The sequence below is a fragment of the Apteryx rowi genome, unplaced genomic scaffold (assembly GCF_003343035.1).
Source record: "Apteryx rowi isolate R43461 unplaced genomic scaffold, aptRow1 scaffold_695, whole genome shotgun sequence".
NCBI classification, from domain to species: Eukaryota; Metazoa; Chordata; class Aves; order Apterygiformes; family Apterygidae; genus Apteryx; species Apteryx rowi.
Window position 1 is genome coordinate 393473 of NW_020450977.1, and position 21617 is coordinate 415089.

The 21617-nt window shown below is 38.0% G+C and overlaps 1 protein-coding gene across 10 annotated transcripts in view; it reads left to right on the top strand.

Moving 5' to 3' along the window:
• Positions 1-21617, top strand: part of NUBPL (nucleotide binding protein like) — a 119926-nt gene that overhangs the window by 90644 nt on the left and 7665 nt on the right. For 8 of the 10 annotated variants that reach the window (XM_026086481.1, XM_026086478.1, XM_026086482.1 and 5 more), the window contains one exon: positions 2397-6843. The exons of the other annotated variants lie outside the window; for them this stretch is intronic. In XM_026086481.1, the coding sequence (XP_025942266.1) occupies positions 2397-2459 (63 nt within the window). In that variant the 3' untranslated portion in view covers positions 2460-6843. Of the gene's footprint in view, positions 1-2396; positions 6844-21617 lie in introns of those variants that run through there. 10 annotated transcript variants of the gene reach the window in all.

Here is a 21617-nt window from a genome sequence, read left to right on the forward strand (position 1 = left end):
TTTTAATGCTCAGAGGTAATGTCGCTTATTGCAGTAAGCATCTGTAAGATTCCCAGAGTAAATGGAGAAACAGTATCTACTTTTTTATTAATTGCTGCTATTTAAAATTGAATAATGGAATAAATAGGACAACAGTATTTTACTGGTAGATATTTTGTCAATTTATATAACAAAGAATGTAAAAGTAACTCTTGAACAAGAATCAGCTTATCTATGGTACAAAAGGCTGAGCAGAATTTAATTCTTCAGAGGCCCTTGTAAAGAATCTTCAGTTATATATTTGTTGCTTTGATTTAGCACTGCTTTATAAATGCACAAGTTGATACACAGATTAATGGTTTTAAAGAAGCCCCTGACATGTAGTTTCTGTGAGTCCTAGATAATAGATCATTATAGAATAAGCATGTGGAGGAAATRCATATGAATGGTGCTAGTCTTCTGAAGACATTTTAACCATAATTATCATATTAGTAGAACTGTATTTTGGTCCTCTTTAGTGGRCAGTATCAATGTTCTAAGTTGGTTGCAAGAGGAAAAAAACTGCCCCCAAGCTGAACTGCAGAATAGGAAATACTGTTGTTTGGCCATAATATGTTAGAATATCTTACAATTCATATTTTAAACAAGTCTTAGCTTTGTCAATATACGGCTACAGGATTTGAGGCTGATCACAAACTTAATCATATGGTAACTTAAATGGATCATTCAATTGATTTCGTTGCAGCTGCTTGCATGAGTAACTTATGTGTCCAGATCATTTTAGGATTAAGCCCTTTGGTTAGCTGTGGTCATGATACATTTTCCACGTTCTGCTATCTACGAAGAGATGGTGTCTGCATTCCTAATGCACTTAGAAAATTATTTGGTTTTAGTCTTAAGATTATGTGAATGCTGAGACAGAAAACAAAACCGAAGTCTGAGGAGCAAGCGTGTTAGAAAGCATGTTAGGGTGTCTGGCCCTGTAAAAGGCTGGCACCTAGTTCAGACCCGAATGTATTCTGCTAATGACAGTTAATGCTAGTAGCCTGAGTGGTACACTGGACCCCCTCCCTGCTTCCTGTCTCTCAAGCTCCATCCTCATATGTTTGTCAGCTTGTTATATTAAAGACTCATCAAAATTATAAGTTCTAACTCACGGTTAGAACCACCTAAGAATGCTGTAGGAGGCAGGGAGAGATAAGTGCAGTAGGGAATATTTTTGTGATTTCTTCCAGTAAAATAGGGAAGGTTGTCAGTGTGGGCTCCAAATGCAGGCTCCTTTGAGAAGGCAAAGAAATACCTTGGTTACTGTCTAACAGAGCAGAAGAAAGCTGAATAGCAGAGGAGTTTTTTATTGTGCTAGACAAACACAGAACATGATGCACAGACTGGAAATTGAAGTGCAACAAATTAGAATTGTAGATAAGGTGTATGTTTTTAACAATAGAAGTAACCAATCTCTGCAACAACATACAAGAGATATAGTAGATACTCTGTTTCTTAAAAATCTTTATATCAGGATTGGCGACCTTTCTAAAAGGTGTGTTCAGTTTCAACTACAATTTGTTGAGCTTGATACAGGAATTACTGGGTTTCATTTTATAGTTTGTACTGTGCTGGAGCTTAGGCAGTTTTTATACATGTCTCTTGATGTTAAATCTATGAATTCTTGATGGTAGAATGATCATGGTCCTGGCTCTGTTGCTTTTTAAAGAAGTTAAAGGAAGTATGCTTTAATTGGGCCGCTCCTGACAGTCTTATCGTTCGGTGTTCTTATACCATCGAGTTTACAGCGTACTACTCAATGCCACAGGTTGGTGTGACAGGGTGCTTTTCCTGCATGGATTCTGGTGTCATGGAATTTGTTCTTTCTAATACCACCTTCAGTCTCTTGGGAAGATGTTCTTTTCCAAGATACTTTTATTTTTAATGCCTGTATAGGAAATTCTGTAGTGTAGTCTAGTCCATAATGAATTAATTCACTTGAATTATTTTGGAATGTAGTTGTTTTCTCTGATTCTGTCTCAATTCCATGCACAGCACATCTCAAATTGTAGGGTGAGAGAAGTTTATAACTAATAGTAACCGCAGTGGTGCCTGCAGCTTCCTTTTTCCAGAAGAATATTCATTATTTGCTGTTTAAGGCAGATTGTTTAGTCAAGTAGAGATCAGAATTCTAAAAATAATAGTGAAGTTAGACTTTATTTTTCCCCTTGATGTTTTAAGTAATGCTTGTAGTTATTTTATATATTGCCGTAATGTTTTTCTGAACACAAAACTGGCAAAATAGAACCCATTTATTATAACATTTTTCATTTTATTTGAATGTGTGTGAAAGACCATATACCTAACAAGGTTTAAAATATTCTTTCATGTAGAAAATGAAAGGTGCTAAATATATCTTTCTGTTTTTACAGGCTAAAGCCTATCTAAGGATAGCTATGGAAATAGTAAGACGACTGCCAGTACCTCCTGCTTGAAGTGTTTATCACTAAAACTTACTAATAAAGCAGAGGAAGAAGAGGCCTGCTACTTAATTATATGGACTCCATATTTGATTTCTAAGAACTTTTTAAAAGTTAGTTTCCCAGAGTTTAAAATACAATTGTGGTATTAACTGTTTTTTTCAAGTCGTTGTTTGGCCATGTCCAAATGGATTGAAGTATGCAAAAGATGATAGATGGTATTTAACTGCTGATTTGTAAGATCACAGAGCAGGAAGAGATAAAGTATGGCTTTTGGATGTCTTCCATTTTAACATCAAGAATAAAAAGCATCCTCTTCAGCCAAGCAGAATGATGATAACGATGCCAAGGCATAAACCCTGCTTAAAAGATGACATTTGCAATACCCTAATTCCTGTACATTTTGTTTCAGCTTTTTATTTGCTTGTTTAATTACCAGCCTGACCATAAATAAGGTTTGCAAAATTTGAAGTAGCAAACTCAGTTATATAACTGCAATATGTTTGTGTGTTCATCTTAAAAAAAACAAAAAAAAATCCCAAATGCCCCTGCAATATACTCTTGAAGATTTTTTTTTTTTTATACTGGATCATGAGCAAATTCTCTTTTTACTGGATAATGTTGGATCATGAGGTAATTCACAGTTTATTGGATAATGAACTACACCACCCTTAGGTATATTTCTTGACTACATTGCATTATAATAGACCCAGATAGAAGACTAGGTAACAAAAGGTCTTCACTGAAAGCCAGATGTTGCACCTGAGCTCACTTTGCCAGGAGATGCAAATGATCACGATAAATTAAATTCATAATTGCATACTCTTAACAGTGCAGCAGGTTCGACTTTGAATGTAAAGCTACAACTTGGAAGGAAAGAAAGATTGGATCTTCAAACTGCATGGCCTTCTGTTTTTGTTTTTTTATTGCCTTGTATTCTGTGATCTTTATTTTTGTGTTGGTGTGTGGAAGTGAAGAAATATGCCTTCAGAGAATGAGTTTCCATTTACAATTAAATGTTTCAGTTGACATTTAGGCTCACTCATCTACACAATCAAGTTTAGACATCTTAAACATAAAATCTTAACCGTACTGAAATCTAGGGAGTTTTGTTATTGACCTCAGTGGGACCAAGATTTTTCCTGTAAGTCCAAGTAAGTACTTGTAAATTTTGAATTAGTTGTTTTTCCTATTGAAGTGGTAGAACATAAAAGGTTAATGTTGCATTAGGAACATTTAAATCATACACACCCAGAATTTGCATGAGAAAGTTAGACACAAATTGCAAGCTGAATTTTAAGCTTTAGCTGATTTTGCAAACATAAATTAGGTACTCCAAAACTGTTGGTCTTTTACTTCCAGTCAGTATCTATGCATGTACTTGAACCCCCACCCACCCACCAAAAGAGATCTCTCTAGCCACTAAGACTGTGGTTTGTGGATTTCTTTAAGCCTTAAATTTCTCTTCACAATAACAAAAGTTTTAATTGTTATTTGAAGTTGTAAAAGAAAAATACTTTGCAAATCAGATTTTCTCTACTAATTCCATTTGGGTTTAAATTCTTACCCATTCTAGTTTCTCTGATTGGTGATCATAGTGATGAAATACATTAGTGAATAGAAAAAACAGCAGAAGCAGCTCATCTTCACTGTATTAACCAAAAAAACCCTTAATTGTGAACTTCCCTTCAAATTAGCTAGACCCATTTGGCAGAACATACTGGTTCCAGCTTTCCTTATGTTAATTACTGCTGGGAAACTTTAAATTTACGCTAGCATCTATATTTTAAATGTTACCTACTGAGTACTGTGCCAATGTGAGTATTCTAGATATTTGAAAGTCAGGATGAAATTTATTTTGCTTTAAAACACTCAAATTATCTCTCTTACTGGGTGTAATTAGCATTTTTAGGAGGGGTTTGGAAGAAAGCCATTGAATTTGTCTTCCATCAAGTGTGCACTAAAGATTTAGTTCCTTTTCTGAAAGCGTATGATGAAGATGCATGTATTAAATTGTTAAATGTTTAAAAAGATACACTTTAGAGTGTGCTTTAGAGGGGAGTTTATTAAATACAGTATGTGATCCTTGCAGAAAAAAGCTTTGTAGAAATATTTAAACAAATATCTGTTTCTGGTTTTCAGCCTTCAAGATATTTAAAGATTAGTCATTAGCTCTGGTTGGTACCCTGCACTGTTCATCCCACTTGCACAGAGCTGCCTTGTAGTAGTACAGTCCCTTAGAGTTTATCTACTGAAAACAGTGGAAGAGCTTGCTTTCAGTGGGATAGGAACAAACAACAAATGCCTAGAAAGGTGGTTGTGCGAGGAATGTCGATGTTCATGTGCATGCTGTTCACGTGCATTAAGATTTTTAGCAAGATCTGTATCTGGTGACATACATTAACTCTGAAGGGTGAAAGTTACTTTTGGGGGAAAGAAACAGAAAAGGGAAAACTCCCCCAGCATCTGGCAGGGAAGAGAAGCAATGGGGGTCCCCAGATGAATATTTCTTCCTGGGGTGGCCTCTTCAGTGCAGCAGGTAGATTCCCTTATAATACCTTTCCCATAGTAACTATATGGTTTTCATCAGGACCTGCTCAAGACTTGCTATTGCCTGTTCCTGCTTATGATGCTGTTGGCACTGATTGGAGCAGGCTTTGATCTTGGGCAGGTGCTGCATACTGGTTCATTGGTAAACCTTGTTCATATATATTATTGAGCTCCCTAATGTAACTATGGCCAACGAGTAAGAGAAAGGGAGGAAAGAAGGGGTGATTCTCATGCCAATGGGAGTATCTGCAGGTTCCCAGAAGACCTTGCCATAACAACAATATTGGGCTTGCAGGAGCAAGGCTGAGAGAATAGCAGCAGGTGAACAGTAACAAGAGAAAAATACACAGCAGTTTAGATGAAAGATTATAGAGCTGCAAGTGAAAGGTGGGCTACACAATTGCAAATGGCTTTAGCGTTGCAAAGGCTAGGGCACCGGACACCAAGATAAGGGGTTTCAGATACTCCAGCAGTGCAGATAATAGTCTGCAACCCTGAGACTGACATATAAACTCCATACTTCCATACCTAAATTGTTCCTTTAACAAAGGTAATGTGGCATCATTCCTGTCTTTCCAAATCTCATTGGTGTGGGAAGCACTCCATGCTGACTTTTCCACAAAGATTGCAGTGCTTGCACAGGATACAAGAGACTCGTTCTGTGCTCCGCTTTACTTTGAAAGAATCAAATCCATAGCTCCTAACCTTAGAACAGTTCCTGGCTTAGACTTTGCTAAGGAGAACTGGGGAGTATTTGTCACTTCTTCTGAGGAAGCTGTATTGCTTATGCAAGAGATAAGGAATATAGTCCTAATTACAGCTAATTTTTTTTAGTCTAATGACTTGGTCTGTATTCTGATCCTTGCTTCCAGCATTATTAATGAACTTTCCTTAAGGAGTCTGTGAATAAAATGAATAATTAGTTCTTCAGATAAGGTCTGACATCTGAGGTGCTTACAGAGGTAGGAAAAGGTTTTGAGGCTTCTGCTTTTGGATTTTGATACCCGTGTGTCACTTTAGGCTCTCATGGCCACATCTGGGCCTATATTGTTATCCTCCTTATTTAACAGGAAGACTTCCTCATGGAGCTGGTTAGATGGACAGGTTCCTGCTTAGGGACTCATGACAATAAGATGAACCTGGATTGCTGATTTAACTTCAGAATTGACTTATGACAGAAGTTATCATTTCTTATAATGATTACTTTTTTATTTTGGCAGCATATCAGCCAAGGTTCCAGTGTGTCAACCACATGTCACAGAAACATAAAAGAAAAATTTCATTCAGGAAATAGCTTGCAGCCCAAATTTAGGACTTATCTTTTTTGTGGATTGTGTTTTACACTGTAAAGATACTAGACTGGCAAAAAGTATATCCAATGGTCTGTATTTTTTCCATTATCTTCATATATTCAGGGAGGGTTTTCAGCTTCTTTTCAGAACAAAGAGGACAGATGCAGCTTGTCATTCCKTATGCACCTATTATTCTCAGTTTCTCTGTTTGTATGAGCCTGCATCTGAATATTCACTTTAATCGATGCAAATAAATAATTTCTCCTAGGGAGTACATGAGTCTTTGAGCAGGCTAGTGCAGAGAACATCTGTTGTCCTTTAACATCATTTTGAGGGTTTGCAGATTTAGTTGAAGTGTTTTCACTCATACCACTGGGATTTTCTAAAACTTGTGTTATTTCCTGTGGTCCAGGGATTGTTTCGTCTTTCCTATAAGGAGGAAGAAAGAAAACTCTCACTCTTGCCTCCCTCATGTATACTTCCTGTCACTAAGCAAGGTCTATTTTAAGAATACAAACTTTTGGTTACTTTATAAATAAACAGTTTTCATAAAAATACTTTTTATGGTATCAGAATAATTTTCTATCCTTTCTCCTTTCAGGGATATTTTTTTCCAAAACTAAATTTGAAGAAAAGCTATAATGTAATTTTAAAGCCTAGTCTGGCTGTGTATTCAGGAGAACTAAATAATGTGAGAAACTTTTTTTTTTTTTTTTTTTTTTTAAGTCAAGCCCATATGCTAGTTCTAGTAGATTTAATTTTGGAGTGTTCCTCTGGTGTGTGAATGTTATAAATATTTTTACATTTCATTAAGTAAAACTGTTAAAAATAAACAAAAGTTCAGAAGCCTGAACATTTTCCTGCTCAACAGTAAGCATTTTGGGGGTGGTGTGAGATTTGTTTGTAGGAGGGTCAGACAGGCCAGGATGATTTTACATGTTGCTTTATCTGCTGAATCAGGAAGTTTCTATATGGCTCTTTCTAGAAGAAGAATTTCCATATAAACAGGCTTTTGTCTCTGATACCTTGAGGCCTCTAATTAATTACATTTTAGACTGAATCTGGGAGAATTTGGGTTCACACTAACCACTTCCTGTTGCTGGATAATAGGACCCAATAGCTATTTTGGAGAGTTACTTTTTAAAGCAAGTGTTAAAAGGCTGGGAAAATGTGCCTCATAAGCATCTAGGCTTTGAAAACTCAGTCTAATAAAACCCACTTTTATTTGTGAGTGCCAGCACTACTGACATCTCTTTTGTAATACCTTAATATCCTAAGCTTTTAGAAAGCCTGTGAATTTGTTGCTTGTTTGCACATTTTATAAATGCATGTTTTACAAATGCATTTCTTATTAACATAGATGCTGCTACTTCACTTTTGGCTTACTTTCTCTACACTGTAAATAAACCACTTTAGAAAAAGGGTTCTTCCTTGACTATTGTTGACACGTCTAGAAAGTTATTACTCTGGAAAAAGAAGTGATAGGATTGATGCTGAATGCCATGTTCGCTGTTGGGTTAATATAGGAAATTTTAATCATGGTCTCTCTGAATGTTTTTCAATATCCTGATGGGAAATTTAACTTCACTAATTTGAAATGAAACTGCTGATAAAATGCCTTTTAATTATCAAGAGTATGTAGTTCGTGAACATTGAAAACAGCACATTTTCAGAGTAATTTATTTAAAATATTCCTATTTTTATGATTTTTAAGCACAGTTTTTAAGAAGAACAAGTGTGATACTGCCTAAAGGCATTTGGACGAACTCTTTTGCTGTCAAAATGGATTGTTTTCCACTGGCTGAAAAGTTCTGCCATTTTCACTAAGAATGACTCACACAAATTAGTCAACATCAATATGTGTGTACAGAATCCTATATATGAATCTGCTGTAGCAGTCTGAGAGATGACAGGGAAGGAGAAAATATACTCATATTTGCCTAGAATGACCTCGTGCCAGGAAGCAATAGTAATTTGTTTAGAAAACTAAAAATACAGGTAGAATTGTATTTTTAGTAGAGGCAGATGGCTAAGGGCAAAGCAGGGGATGTCTTATTAGTCTGTAAATGTTACTGGCATATGAAAGGAGATAAAATATTTATACTGTCAGAAATACAATTGGGAACGTATCTCTCCAACTTCTGGCAGAAATGTACAAATAGGGAATATGTGACCTGGAATGCCTGGCACCCCAGGGAGGTATTGATCTCAGCGCTTCAGAAATGTGTCGGGACAGAATAATTAGATCACTGCAGATCACCAGAACTCCTAATTTATGACACAATTTCTTCATGTTAGGTAAGCTATAGAAACATCTATTTACAAGGAAACAGTTGAAAACATTTGCCATAAAATGTCATTTGAGAAACTGGACTGACTTCTCTCTCAGTTTTAGGTCAATCTGCATTACGTTAGACCACRTGCCATTACCAGGCAGTTTATCGAAGTTAGCATTTTAGTTGCCTTTACCACAGGAGCTGAACTTGAATATGAGAGGGAGATATATAATCACTGCAAAGTATCTTTCCTTACACTTGGGTGATACCAAAAACCAAGGAGTCATTTTGAATAACTTACTGAATTACTGTACCAGAGCTTAAAATAAATTAAGCTGAAGTTTCATCCTATTCCAGTCAGTCTTTTCAGTCAGCACTATACAAAATGTTTTGGGTTTCCTTTTTCAGCACTTTAATACTGCAGCTGGATCACCAAATAAAGATTTAAATACACTTTTGTGTGGGAGCTCCTAGAGGGAATTTCATGCTTTGAAGTGAGATTATATCATCTTCTTCTAAACAAAACCAAGAACAGTAGGGGGGTTCTTTGTTTTCTGTTTTGTTTTCAGGAACTACAGTCACCGTAACATAAAATATCATGTGGATATCATTTTGGGTAGTCTGATGGAACTGTCCTAACCAATAGCTAACCATATCTTGTGAATGCACAACCAGTGTGACACTCCATTTTTTCCTGTATAAATGTCTTTATTAACCTGATCTTCATTGGTAAAGGAACAATAACAAACTGTGACAGATAAAATGCAAAGGACACTTGAGAAGCACGTGACTTAATTATTACAATTAAGTATAGTAAAAATATCTGTTGAACACAGATTTTCAATGGAGCATGTGCATGCATAGAAATTAGAAGAGCCAGCTTCATTAAAGTGGTGCCAGAGCAGTTTTCTCTCCAAGGTGAATTCGAAACTAATTCTGTGATTTGAGATTGACAAAAGTCACACCCTAAAACATAGCCTTAAACCTTTAGACTGTATGTTCACATTTCCCTAACACGGGAAATGACTCACTGAAATGTTTATTCTTCACAATGTGGTCTACTGTCCCTAGGAAAATAAGAATCTATTTACAAGGTATCAGTGCTTCTTATCAAACTGTGCAATATCCATGCCCAGGACTGGTACTGGTCAATGTTTATTAGTAGCTGGTATTTTGTTTTGTAGAAGGACAGTAGCTGTGTGTAATACTTGAGTATCATGATCTTAAATTGCACCTGTCTGTATTATCATCACTGCAGACTATGATCATTGCTTTGATTTATTTTCCATTTCAGTAATGCTGCGTGATTTATAGGCAGTGCATGACCCAGTATTTTGTAAGTGTTACCATTTACAAGAACTACAGATAAAATACTGCACCAGGAATGACCCTTTAGCAATGACATTTTATCCTTGCAACCCCATCCCTTTGGGAGGAGCGCTGTGCGGGCACTGGGAGCGAGAGTGGAATCGGGAACTGTTCAATCTCCTTGTTATTTGGGCCTGTTGGGACACCGAGATAATTGAGAGGCGGTAATATGGTACAAAGGAAGCATCTTTCCATGTTGTGTATGAACGTAGAACTAGTAAGAAAGGAAACCTGGAGGAAAGTTGGAACCTCTCTACTGTTCTTTTTCTGTCCTTTTCACAAGGAAGACCCCTTTCTTGCAGCATTGGAAATTAGGAGTTTTAAGTCACATAGCTTTGATAAACCATATCTTTACTATTTGTATTATTGCTGTCATAAAAGATAAGTGTTTTTCCCCATTTATGTTCTAATATTATTTCCTTATCCCTAATTCCTTAATATATTATTTCCCTAATGTCCTTGATGTTTTTGTTATCATACTGTTTGCCTACTGCGCACTGATCATTTATGCTACTAGTTATTACTTACTACCTCACTTTGTAGAATAGGTAATTGTTTCCCTGCATATATAACAAGAAAACACCACATTGTGCTTTCATGCATAAAGTGCATCTCTTCTGCCTTCTGTTGGGGCTCTACTATAAAAATATGGGAAGGAATGTGTGTGTGATTGTTTTATTTTTAGCCAATTGTATGTTTTGTAAATAACCTTTACTTAATTTTAAAATGTGCTAGTAAAGCAATACCATAATAAAATGTGAAGGCATTTCTGACTAACATGCTTTTACTGTTTTCCAGGTTCCTGTGAAAGGCAGTGTGTTATCCATAATCTTTAAACTGTTCTTTTTCTTTTAAAGAAGTGACAGTGTTTAATAAGTTCAACTAAGAAACAAAAATCAGAAAACTGGTGATACCCTTTCTGATGGGGTATATGAAATGCACATTTTGTGTAATCTCTGTACTCTCTAGCATAACTTTTCATCCCACTAATGCCCCTAAAAAGTAAAACGTCAGAGCCTGGCATTCAGGTACATGAGTAATTGGGTGGAGAGGAGGAGGAGAAGTGGCCAACATAGCGTGTGAGGAAGGTGATTTTGCTGTTTGCATTGTAGCAGAGAAAAGCTGAGAAGATATCTGCTTCTCAAAGCCAAGTTWTAAGAGTAGTGGTCTCATTACAAATTAAAAATTTTGTGACTTCTTGTTCCCTGGTTGTAAATAAGAATTCATTTCACTCCTGTGATGTGTTGTGGAGAACCAGATGACTATCTCTGTGGGTGGCCAGTTACTTCTTGACAAGAGAGGCAGCAGTGAAATTTGCTATCAGCACATGTCTTACTGTTCAGTAAGATTATTATGTTTTGGTTAAGATCAGTTTATTGGTGTTACTGTACACAAACAAATTGATTCAACCCTTGAAATTGCCTAAAAAGTTGTTCCTGATGGAGAATATTGACCTCCATTGATTTTGTCCTTTAAGACAGCTGACTTGGGTGAGTGGTGCAAAATCATTGACAGACCTCGAGTCTGAGGTGCACAACTTTGCTTATGTATGGGGGAGGCAGGGGAAAGCCATCCCAAAAGTTGAACTGATTCACCACCATTCCCTGGAAACCTCTGCCAGGCTCACTTCCAGTCCAGCTTACCATGAAGAAGTTTGAGCATTTGTGCTCTTTTAATGACCTAATAGGAGAAGAGGATCTTGTAGAGCAGCGATTCCAACAAGAACAGAAATACTGTCAAAGCAAATTCATCCTGGAGCTTGTATTAATTGTTAGTTACCAATGTTTGTCATTATTTTTTTCAGCTGTTGTTTTGGTGTAAGCAATGTCAAGTGATTTGACAACAGCAGTAAATGGCACTTTCAGAAGTTTAGATGCAGTTTGAGCATGCTTTTAGCTGTTAGTCATCCATAGGCTAGCATTTCTTTCTGGGGAACACCCATTCTGAAAACAGATCCAGATTTTGGCATAACAATGCTATTTGTTGTGGTACCCAGGCTGACTTTTCAGCTGTGCAGTATCCTTGACTTCCCCAGCTTTATGCAAAGCAAGTGTGGCATAGTGCTATTCTGCTTTGGGCACAGCAATTTGCTGGCTTATTGCAGCCTGATGCAGTGATTCTGACAGCAGTCCTGCTAAACGGACACTCATATGAACTGCAAAACATTTTGTAAATGCTGATGTTTATAATATAAATCCTGGTCCAACCTCCTACGTTGCATTGCAGGGGCTCAAAGCGCCAGCTCACTCTGAGGGAAAATCAGTCCCTTTAGTTTTCACTATGAGAGCTATAAAAGGATGCTTCAAGGAGGAGTTGTCTTTCCTAATATTTCTGGGTAGTGGGAATTTTCCCAGCCCCCTGTGGGAGACAGCACAGGCTGTGGGAGCAGGCTGCCAGCCCTGGGGCTCAGCAGCAAGCTGAGCGAGAAGGACCTCATCTTCAGGAACCGGGTGTGAGGGCACAGCCCACCCCTGCTGCTTCATAATTGGATTTCCCCCTTTACTCCTCTGTAGGCTCCTAAATCAAGTCTGGGTGTTGCTGAACCCCTTTACATTGTGTCCTGCACTGACAGCCTGTCCTTTGGGATTGGTTGGAAAAGCGCGTATTAGACCATAACCAAGTTAGATATCACGGCCAATGGAAAGGAAAGGTGGTAACAGTTTTCAGCAACAGATGAAGTCCATCATACAAAGCCAAGGGGACTACTGGGTCTATGTGAAATTACAGGGACTTACAGGTAGGTATGCGAATCTGTGTGTTTACAAACTAATTGCAGGTTTTGTTTAAAGAAGAATATCCTGCAGAAGTGTGTTTTTCACCAGTGGTGAGGAAGAGGGAGAGCAGAGGAAGTGTAGAGTTGTGGCTTTATAGGGAAGCTATCCCATGTGCAACTAATGCAATAATTCTCTAATTTAGATACTTGATCTAGGTCCTCTCTTCTGAAGAATGTTATCGCTTTTTTTTTTTCTCACCATCACTGTGTTCACCATTACCCTTCCTGCCATGATTTCCTAAAACAATGGAGTGTTTCCTTTCATGGCTTTAATCTAGCTATTCCATTTGGGGATGAAATAACAGCTTTCAGTAATCTAAAAGAAAAGAGGTGGCTTGAGGACAGTTTTTCCTCTTCTGGTTCATTCTGCATTGCAAAGGGCTTACAGATCACACATTTTTAGCTATTATGTCATGTAGATTCACCTTTTACATGTCTTAGTAAAGTCAGAGAGCTAAACTCTTCAGCAGCTCTGCACAGACAGTTTTTCCCTGTTCTGACTATCATTTCCATAATCCTTGTGCTCCATCAGCAAGGTTGTTTCTTTAAATGCCTGTAGAAGAATGAAACAACACRTAGTGGTTTATCTCATGATTATCTAATTATCTTTGATTTGAATTAATAGGATTAAGGGCTCACATTATATTTGTTAGATATCTGCTGAACCATTCCTTTGCAATTTATCACACAAAGCTTGTAAACTGCATCTGCAGAGAAGCAGATATGAGAAAAATAAACACTATTTTTATCTCCCTTTTTTGCACAAAAACTTTCTCCTGCAAAAATCAATAACTTTGTTCATTGACTTTTCTCTTCCATCATTTAAAAATAAAACCACCTGGTTCTTACTTCTTCCACTTTCTTTAAAAGACTCAGTTACTCAATGGAGAACATTCTGAGCAAGGTCTTACCTCCACGTTCCAGATAGCAGGAGGCTCTGGAGCCGGCAGCAACGTTTGGGTGATGACTTGCAGAATGGGCTGACTGAAGCAATATATTCATTTGAGGTAGATGCCATTATTTAGTTCCTTACAAGAAAATATGCATATTTCTTGGCTATGTCTTCATGACACATATGAAGAAAAATGTTCCTTGTTAATTTAATATGTAATGCCTGTCCATAGAATATGTTAAAAGAAGCTTTTTTTTTTAAGACATTTATTTATTCTTCTAAAATATATACACATCTTTTTTTTACCTTATCAAGCAGAATTGCTGATATTAAGGCTTTAATTTTCAAAATTGAATGAATTACAACTGTATTCCATACTGATTTCCATTCTAAATTTTAGTATGTCATATACCAGGTTATTTTTAAAATTATTTCTGTAGTTCCTGTTATGTGCAGGAATTTGAAATGCTATGATAAAAACAAATAGGTATGCAATTGCTTCAGATATTTTGCTAAATACAAAATAATAGGATGTATGCCAGATATAATTGCTTCTAAATCAAAGCATAATTGATTGTGACTATGTTTTTCTAATGTTTCCTTCTAAAAGCATATGATTTAAATTTCAAGATCTGCTGCAATTTAAAATTTCTATCAACATTATATTACTCTAGTTTATTATAGAATATTGTAGAATATTTAGATTAAAAAAGAAAAAGGAGCAATCCTCCTCCCCCCTTTTAAAATGCAATTAGTGTGGTAAGGTAAAGTAACACAATATGTACTGAATAAGAGACCTACCTTGCAACCTCTGTGCTTTTGTCCAGTTTTGGTATAGCTTGATCAGATGCCCCTGGAGTCTTCCCCTGAAATCTACAAAACAAATAAAGATTTGTCCCAACTGTTAACAGAAGAGGCAAGGAAACTTCTCTCTGTGCCTTGGGAGACATGTCATATCAGAAATCCACTCTATGTTATATTGCTAAAATAAAAAACAAGGAGATGGCATAGATCACTGCTTGGAATTAGGTAGCTGTCACCAGCAGAAGGAAAACTGGGCTTTAGCCCAATTTTGTACCGTTACAAAAACATACAGAAGCAACAGAAGCAACAGAATGATTTCAGTCTCTGACACAACTATCTTAAACTACAGTTTGTGCAAAGATATCATTTTCATTTGCATCCCAAATACTTGATGCCTTCATACCTTGAAGGTATATTTCTACCCACATACTTAATACCCACATACTTAAACTTGGCATACAAAAGAAAGCCTGCTCTAGGGAACAAAAAGGTCTGAACTAACTGAATGCCTACGAAGAGATGTAAACCTATCTTTATAAAGGGATGTAAACCGTGCTATCAAAAGTATCTGGAAGCTTTTACCCTTTAGATTCCTCTGCGGCTATAGCTTCAGCATAAAACTATAAGGTGTTTGTGCAGCTACTTTTGTATAAGGACGCATCACTTGCTACATTTATTTTTGTATTGTGCCTAATAATATTCCACCTAAAACCTGGATGCTTTCATATTTACCTTGCGTATACGCCTGACTGTAAATATCCATGTAAAATGCCAGTAATTAAGTATTGCCAAAGTCATTGCTTCCACCTGCGTGCAGTGGAAGTTCCTGCTGTACCTCACACTCCTCTATAGTAACCCTGTGTTTTGTGGAACAAAATGTTTTTCCAAAGAGCAGTAAGATAAGTGCTATCTTCTTCAGCTTTTACTCTAAAATAACCAAATGAAGAGCCTACCTCAACACTTTTGAAGAATGCGATTTTCCTGTTCCTGCAGATAGGAGCCTCTTCTCTTCTCAGCATCACTGTTATGATGGCAACTTCCTGTTTGATTGGGTGCTCACTTACTCTTTCTGTTATACCAGAGGTAGTGAAGAAGAAAAAGTTTGTGATTTAATATTGCTTTCACAGAACAATTAAAATACTTTTTCTATTAAAATAGTCTTATTTATATCCAACTAAACTGCCTAGATATGATTCTTATAAAAGAGTGGAAATGCTGGGTATTTTATAGAATAGGGAGGTCGCAAGCTATTGGTTTGGAAAAGAATGAGTGGAAATCGCTTCTGAAGAGGAAGGTCATCTTCAGTGTACATAGACAAATACTGCTAGATTTTCTTTAAGAACAATAGGTAACTATCCATCACTTCTATTTCAAAATTGCTTGGAACAGCCTTAGTCTAGTATTTTCCCCATGCAAACAAGGTCTAAAAATGCTTCTGTTTTTGCTTATTAGCATAAACAACTTCAACAACACATTGGAAGTGACTTTACATGTTTGCCTTGCAATTTATTAATAAGCACATGCTGCTTAATAAATTATTATTTTTTGTAGAAAGCGTTAAGAATTTATGTTTGGGAGGGAAGGTTTTTTTCATTTTTGACAAGGGAGAAAATAGTTTGGGGGTTGAATTTTTTTCTCTTTGTATCTGCTGTAGACATCTATATCTTCTATCAAGGTATCAGGTACAGCAGAAAAGGAGAAACTTTCCAAAGGTCAAAGGAAAACATCCTTTCAATACAATGAGACAGTGAATCACTGAACAGGGAACCCAACCCTAGAAAGTCACATTGACTGTGAATAATTTAAAGAAGCAAAAACAGTACCCAGTTTTGCTTTATGATTTCACATGAGAATGATGGCCTTACCCTGCGACAATCTAGTCCTCTAGATTTTTCTGGTGATCTGTATGTGGCCTGTCAGGGCTTCTGGACATTTGCTGAGCATTGATTTTTCTGCACAATGTGAATTAATGGAGAATTTTAAATCCTGAAGTCTCTTCTCAGACCTACTCTTTTAAACGGCGTTGTAGAGAGAACGTTATCAAACTGGTGATATGAGTGACTGACAAAGGATCGGACTGTGCGAGTGCTTGGGGTCATTGCACAAGCTGGAACAATTGAAGCTAAGGAAGAAATGAGAAATTACAGGGAAGTGCAAAACACTGTTTTATCCAGCTTGAAACCGGATGACTTTGGGAACCAAAAGGTTCCTCTCCTATGACAGCTTTCAGATAACCCTCACAGACTTCAGCTGGCACCAGCCGATGCTGTGAAGTTAGAATTCTGTCACTGCTGGCCTTTTCTGGCTTTTTTTCCAGGGGAAAAAAAAGAGGTCAGAATTGCTAAAATAAAGTGAGCATAAGTTTTCAAAAAGGTTAATATTTTAAAACACTTGTTTTATATTTCCTGATGTGACCTCCAGTCCCAGGGAAACAAAAGTGAAGGTGAGAACAGAAAGCCAAGAACTAATATTGACACAGAGTGATCCCAAGTTCAGTAATGCCAAACCTGAGTTTGCAAACCATTGGGCTGCACAAAACTCATGACCTGTTTAGGGAGAATAAAAAAAGARAAAAGAATAAAGCTTTTTATTTGCCTTCTGGTTTTTGAGCCTGTATTCACAAGCTTCTGTCTGCAACTGTGGAGACCAGAACCTTACTGTTTTGTTTTAGTGAAAGACAACATATAAAACTCCCAAAGTTTTATATACATACTCCAGTATAAGGGGAAAAATTATGAGTTAGTTAATGAAATTGTGAAAGTTGACAAAATTTCAGGTAGTGGAGACATAGGGCAAAAATCCACTACTATTAAGTTATTGCTTAGGTACTGATGTAAAGGCTAAGCCTTCTGTAGCCCTATTTTAGTGCAACTGCTGTGGTCAGTGGGTGAATGAGATTGTAAATAGGGCTAATCCTACCTCCTATTCCCTCTTTGCTCCTCCAATTCCCACTGTTGTTTTCTTCCCATGCCTGCAGTGCCTTTTACTCAAAGTCCTGCTTCCTGCTAGACTGGCTCCCCGTATATCCACAGGCTCTCTGCCTTTGTTTCCCCAGTTCTGCTGCGTTTATAAATTTTTTAAAGTAAAAAGTTAAAATTTAATTAAAAACTAAGAAATTCTGCTGAGCTTTGTATCTTCTCTTAGAATCATTCATCTTGACAGTGCTCCTAATGTTCTCAGATTCAGGCACTGTCTCAAATGTGCATAAGCACCCTGAGAGGTGAAGGAGTGACATTCATATGAATTTACTTCTTTTGACTTTCTGTCCAGGGTTCTTCTGCACATGAAATGCTTTCCTATTTATACTTCTGCTCACTTTCTTCTTCCTTGCTCTGATAAAGAGGGCTAGCATGAAGGGCTCCTCAGTGACAACAGCCTTTGTGTGGGGTGAAGGGCAGGGAGGTGAGATACCCCATCCAGGATGGAGAAAGAGAGATGAAAAGCCAGACACACAAGGAAGCATATTCGCAGCATGAACATTAGTAACTGGTGCCTACTCAACACTCAAAGGTTGGTGTTCTTGGCCAAGTCAARTCAGCTGATCACAGCTGCCAAGACCGATCAGCATGTCTGCTATATAAATTTAGCAGTCTGACCCAAAAAGCTGCCTGTGGTAAATGACAGTTCTTAAAGTTTACCTTCAGGTTCCTATACTGTTCACATGGTCATAAAGCTCTTCTGCCCTGAAATCCCAGAGTGACTGACCATTCACACAGTTGGACTTAGAATTCAAATTCTTCTTTCAAATGACTGGCCTGTTCCCATTTTCATTAGGCTTTGGTATGTTTAGTTTTGTACTTTAGTTTTAGTACGTGTTCCATATCAGCAATCCCATGATATTCCTTAGTCACAGTACCCCCAGGGTTTCTGGGGATTTTGTAATCATTTAATAAAATGTGAGATAATGGATATTTGAAATACTGATCAGATCAGTGAGTAAAAGTTGTTTTGGGAGCTAGGGGAGCCACTGGCTCGGTATTTGCAAGGAGCAATACTTCTCCCCTCTTCAGCTCACTCGCACGTCTCTGTGGGGGTAGTAGGCCCATGGCATTATCAAGCAGCTCCACTGCTTCTGAAAGCTGCAACTGCTGAGGAGAAAGAAGGTCCTGCTGCAACGGCTTTGGGGCAGAAATGGGTCTTATGAGACTGGGTGGTGAAGCTCCCAACCCCTGGTGGAGAGAAAAGTAGTGATGGGGAGAATCATGTCTTTTATCCTCTTCCCTTTGCCTAAGTTTTGCAGGCTTCCAGCAACTGCTGAACTTTGTTGGTATTTTTCCTTTTGGGACTGGCAGACAGACAGGCAGACAGATGAACTTTTCTTTGTGGAATACTGAAGGGCTGTTCTGGGCATTCAGGGAAAGGGTTACTCAGATCCAAGAATCTGCTTTGGAAGTGTATTTCTGTATGCTAATAAATGGAACTGAATTTCTGAAAAGTCTCAGTATCAGCACAGTATATAAATTTTTAGCATGTAGAAGAAAGAGAAGTTCATAAACTCTTTTACTGTAGTAATTGTTGCTGTTAATAAGTCTTTATTATTATCTCTAAAATGAAGTAATATTGCAAGCTACTTGTGCTTGCTGCTTAGTTTTACTTAATTGTCCGGTCATTTGAGTCAGCAATGACTAACCTGCATGCCAAGTCCACATGCAAATATGCTCCCCTGCTCTGAGGGGGACTATTAGTTAGCAAGCTGCCCGTTTAATTCTGAACACGTGTGAACTGCTCTGTAGTGTGAATATGCTGGCCCAGCAGACTTGTTTCGGTGCCAAAATGCCTCACAATCAGACGTAATTGTTCAGTGTCACATCCCTTTTCAGGGAACTCTCCAGACAGGGTACACCCTTTGTTTTCTTCTCTCTGAGCCATCATCAGGTGCTCAGAGATCCAGGAAGTGAAACCCGCTCAGAGACTTGGGAGTTACTTTGCATGGCTTACACACAACCTCCCTTCCCTTCCAATTCTGAGGTGGAAATGGCCATGAAAGCATTTAATTGTCACTCTTCCCCCTCCTCCCGCCTTCCCTTTAGTTTCAAAATAGCCTCTGAACTTGCATTTCAGAGGGTTATACTGGGAGCTGTGGGAGTGAAATGCACATAAAGTAAGATAAAAAAGAAATGAAGACCCCTCCGCCCCCAATTCTTTAGTTAGGGCACATGATATCTTCTGGGGTGCTAACAGTGTGATGCTATGAGTATGAGGCCCTAACATACAGTACAGAGCCCTACCCCCACGGCCCATAATTTCCAGTGGGGTGGACCCAAGGAGCTTCAGCCCTGGGAGGTACCAACCTGCACACACTACATCAAGAGCTAAGAGTGGTGCATTATGAGGCTGTTTGTGGTACAGGTAGTACTTTGTGGCTGATGATGGTCTAACATTATAAGCATGGTGAGGTTTGCAGGTGGAGAGAGTATCTTTCATGAGATCAGCCAGTAGAATTGAAAAAAACTGATCAAGCTTTCAAGCCCATGAACTTGCCTTTGGGTTGGAAACAGAAGCTTCATTATGGAGCTTCAATATACCAATGTTGCAATGCTGTTGTAGAACTGAAGAAACCCAAAAGCTTGTCCAACCTTTCCAGCTGTACCAATTGGTCTAACAAAAGACGCCACCTTTACCTTTAAACTTTACAGACATAGCAGTATCCTGCTGCACAATTAAAAGGTATGGGCCGACTTTACTGAAAGGAACAATATATCTTAGCATCACTAATTCACTGGCACAGTGGGATGGATCCAATCTGTCATGCTTCCTTGAACTTCTTCAGGTGGGAGGACAGAAGCAGCTGTATCTCCCACCAAGGTGTCAGAGAAATCCAGCAGACTAGAAGCACCAAATTAAAGTATTTTCCAGGCACTCAGCTGGGCTTTCAGCAGCTCACTCTTCAGGCTGCAGTGGGCAGGTGAAGGGTAACAACAGGCTCCCCAAAGCCCTTGGTTATTGCTGAACAAATCCAGCTCTATATCTCTATAAGCAGCAGAAGGTGAGCAAATACGAAATAATGTAAAAGGTGAGAACAGGGCATTACATTGTCATTGCTCATATGGAATCATCCTATCAATCATCACCTTTGCTTTCGTTTGTCTAGCACATTTTTATGGACGGTATTATAAGCTCAATATAAATATAGATGTTCCTATAACATTACAATGACCTCTAGTTTCACTTTTTTGTGGGGCTCTACTGCAATGAAGCCTGCAGGATCTTCCCCTTCCCTTCAGCACTCTTCCCCATCTTTATTTTGTTTTCACTTGCTGAGGATGGAGCAGTACCCAGTTTCAGAGCTGTACTCTGGTCAGGCAGAATGAGGTCTGTCAAAAAAAAAAAAAAAAAGGCATTTCCTTCTGTCCTGGGGCGCTTGGGCTTCAGCAGGGCAGTGAATAGGACTTGATATTTTAAAATCAGGCAGAATGCATAGTCCTTTTGTGGTTCACGGTATGATGGATGATTGTGCATTGTTCTCTTAGCAGTTTATTAGTCTGATGTTTCATTTGCTTTTGCATTTTTGAATGGAGATTTCTGCATAGCCAACAGGCTAGGGAAGCCCCAGAAGCTGGCCTATGACTCAGTACTACATACAATTGGAAACTTGGGACAGACCTTTTTCTTTTGATAAATGCTAATTTCTTGAAACTGAGTTGTGCAAGGGACATCAATTTGAGGTGGGGGGAGGGTTGCACTTTTTTGCTGTAGATTATACTGTTATATAACCCTAATTTTGGCTGATATAAAATGGAATGAAGAATAAAAAAAAAAAGAAAACAAGAATGAAATATTTTGATTCACTGGATTTTAATGCTGTTTAGTGGGAAATTCCCATTTTTCATTCCATTTTGGAATGAAGCAATTTTTGCAATAGATGAGACATTTTGAATTCTGACCAGCTTTGTGTGCTGCTTTGCCTTGCTTGACCTCCTCTTTCCAAATGGTTGGGCTGTGCAACTTTTCTGTGGTGTTACCTGTTTATGAATTGTTAGAAATGTTGTCCAAGTATCTATCAGCGTGGAGAAAAGAGTGCAGCAGCAGCAAGTGACTTCTGCTAAGAGAGGATGCCTGGCTAATGGAAGGAAAAGGGCTGGCTTCAGTCCTGGTTTTGGAAAGTTTGAGGGGAGAGTTTCAGTAACTCTTATTTATTACTTGCATGGCAGTGGCCTCTGCAGAAAGGACAGGTGACAAAGAGAGTTAATAGAGAAAGAAAGCAGAAGAGGGGAAAGG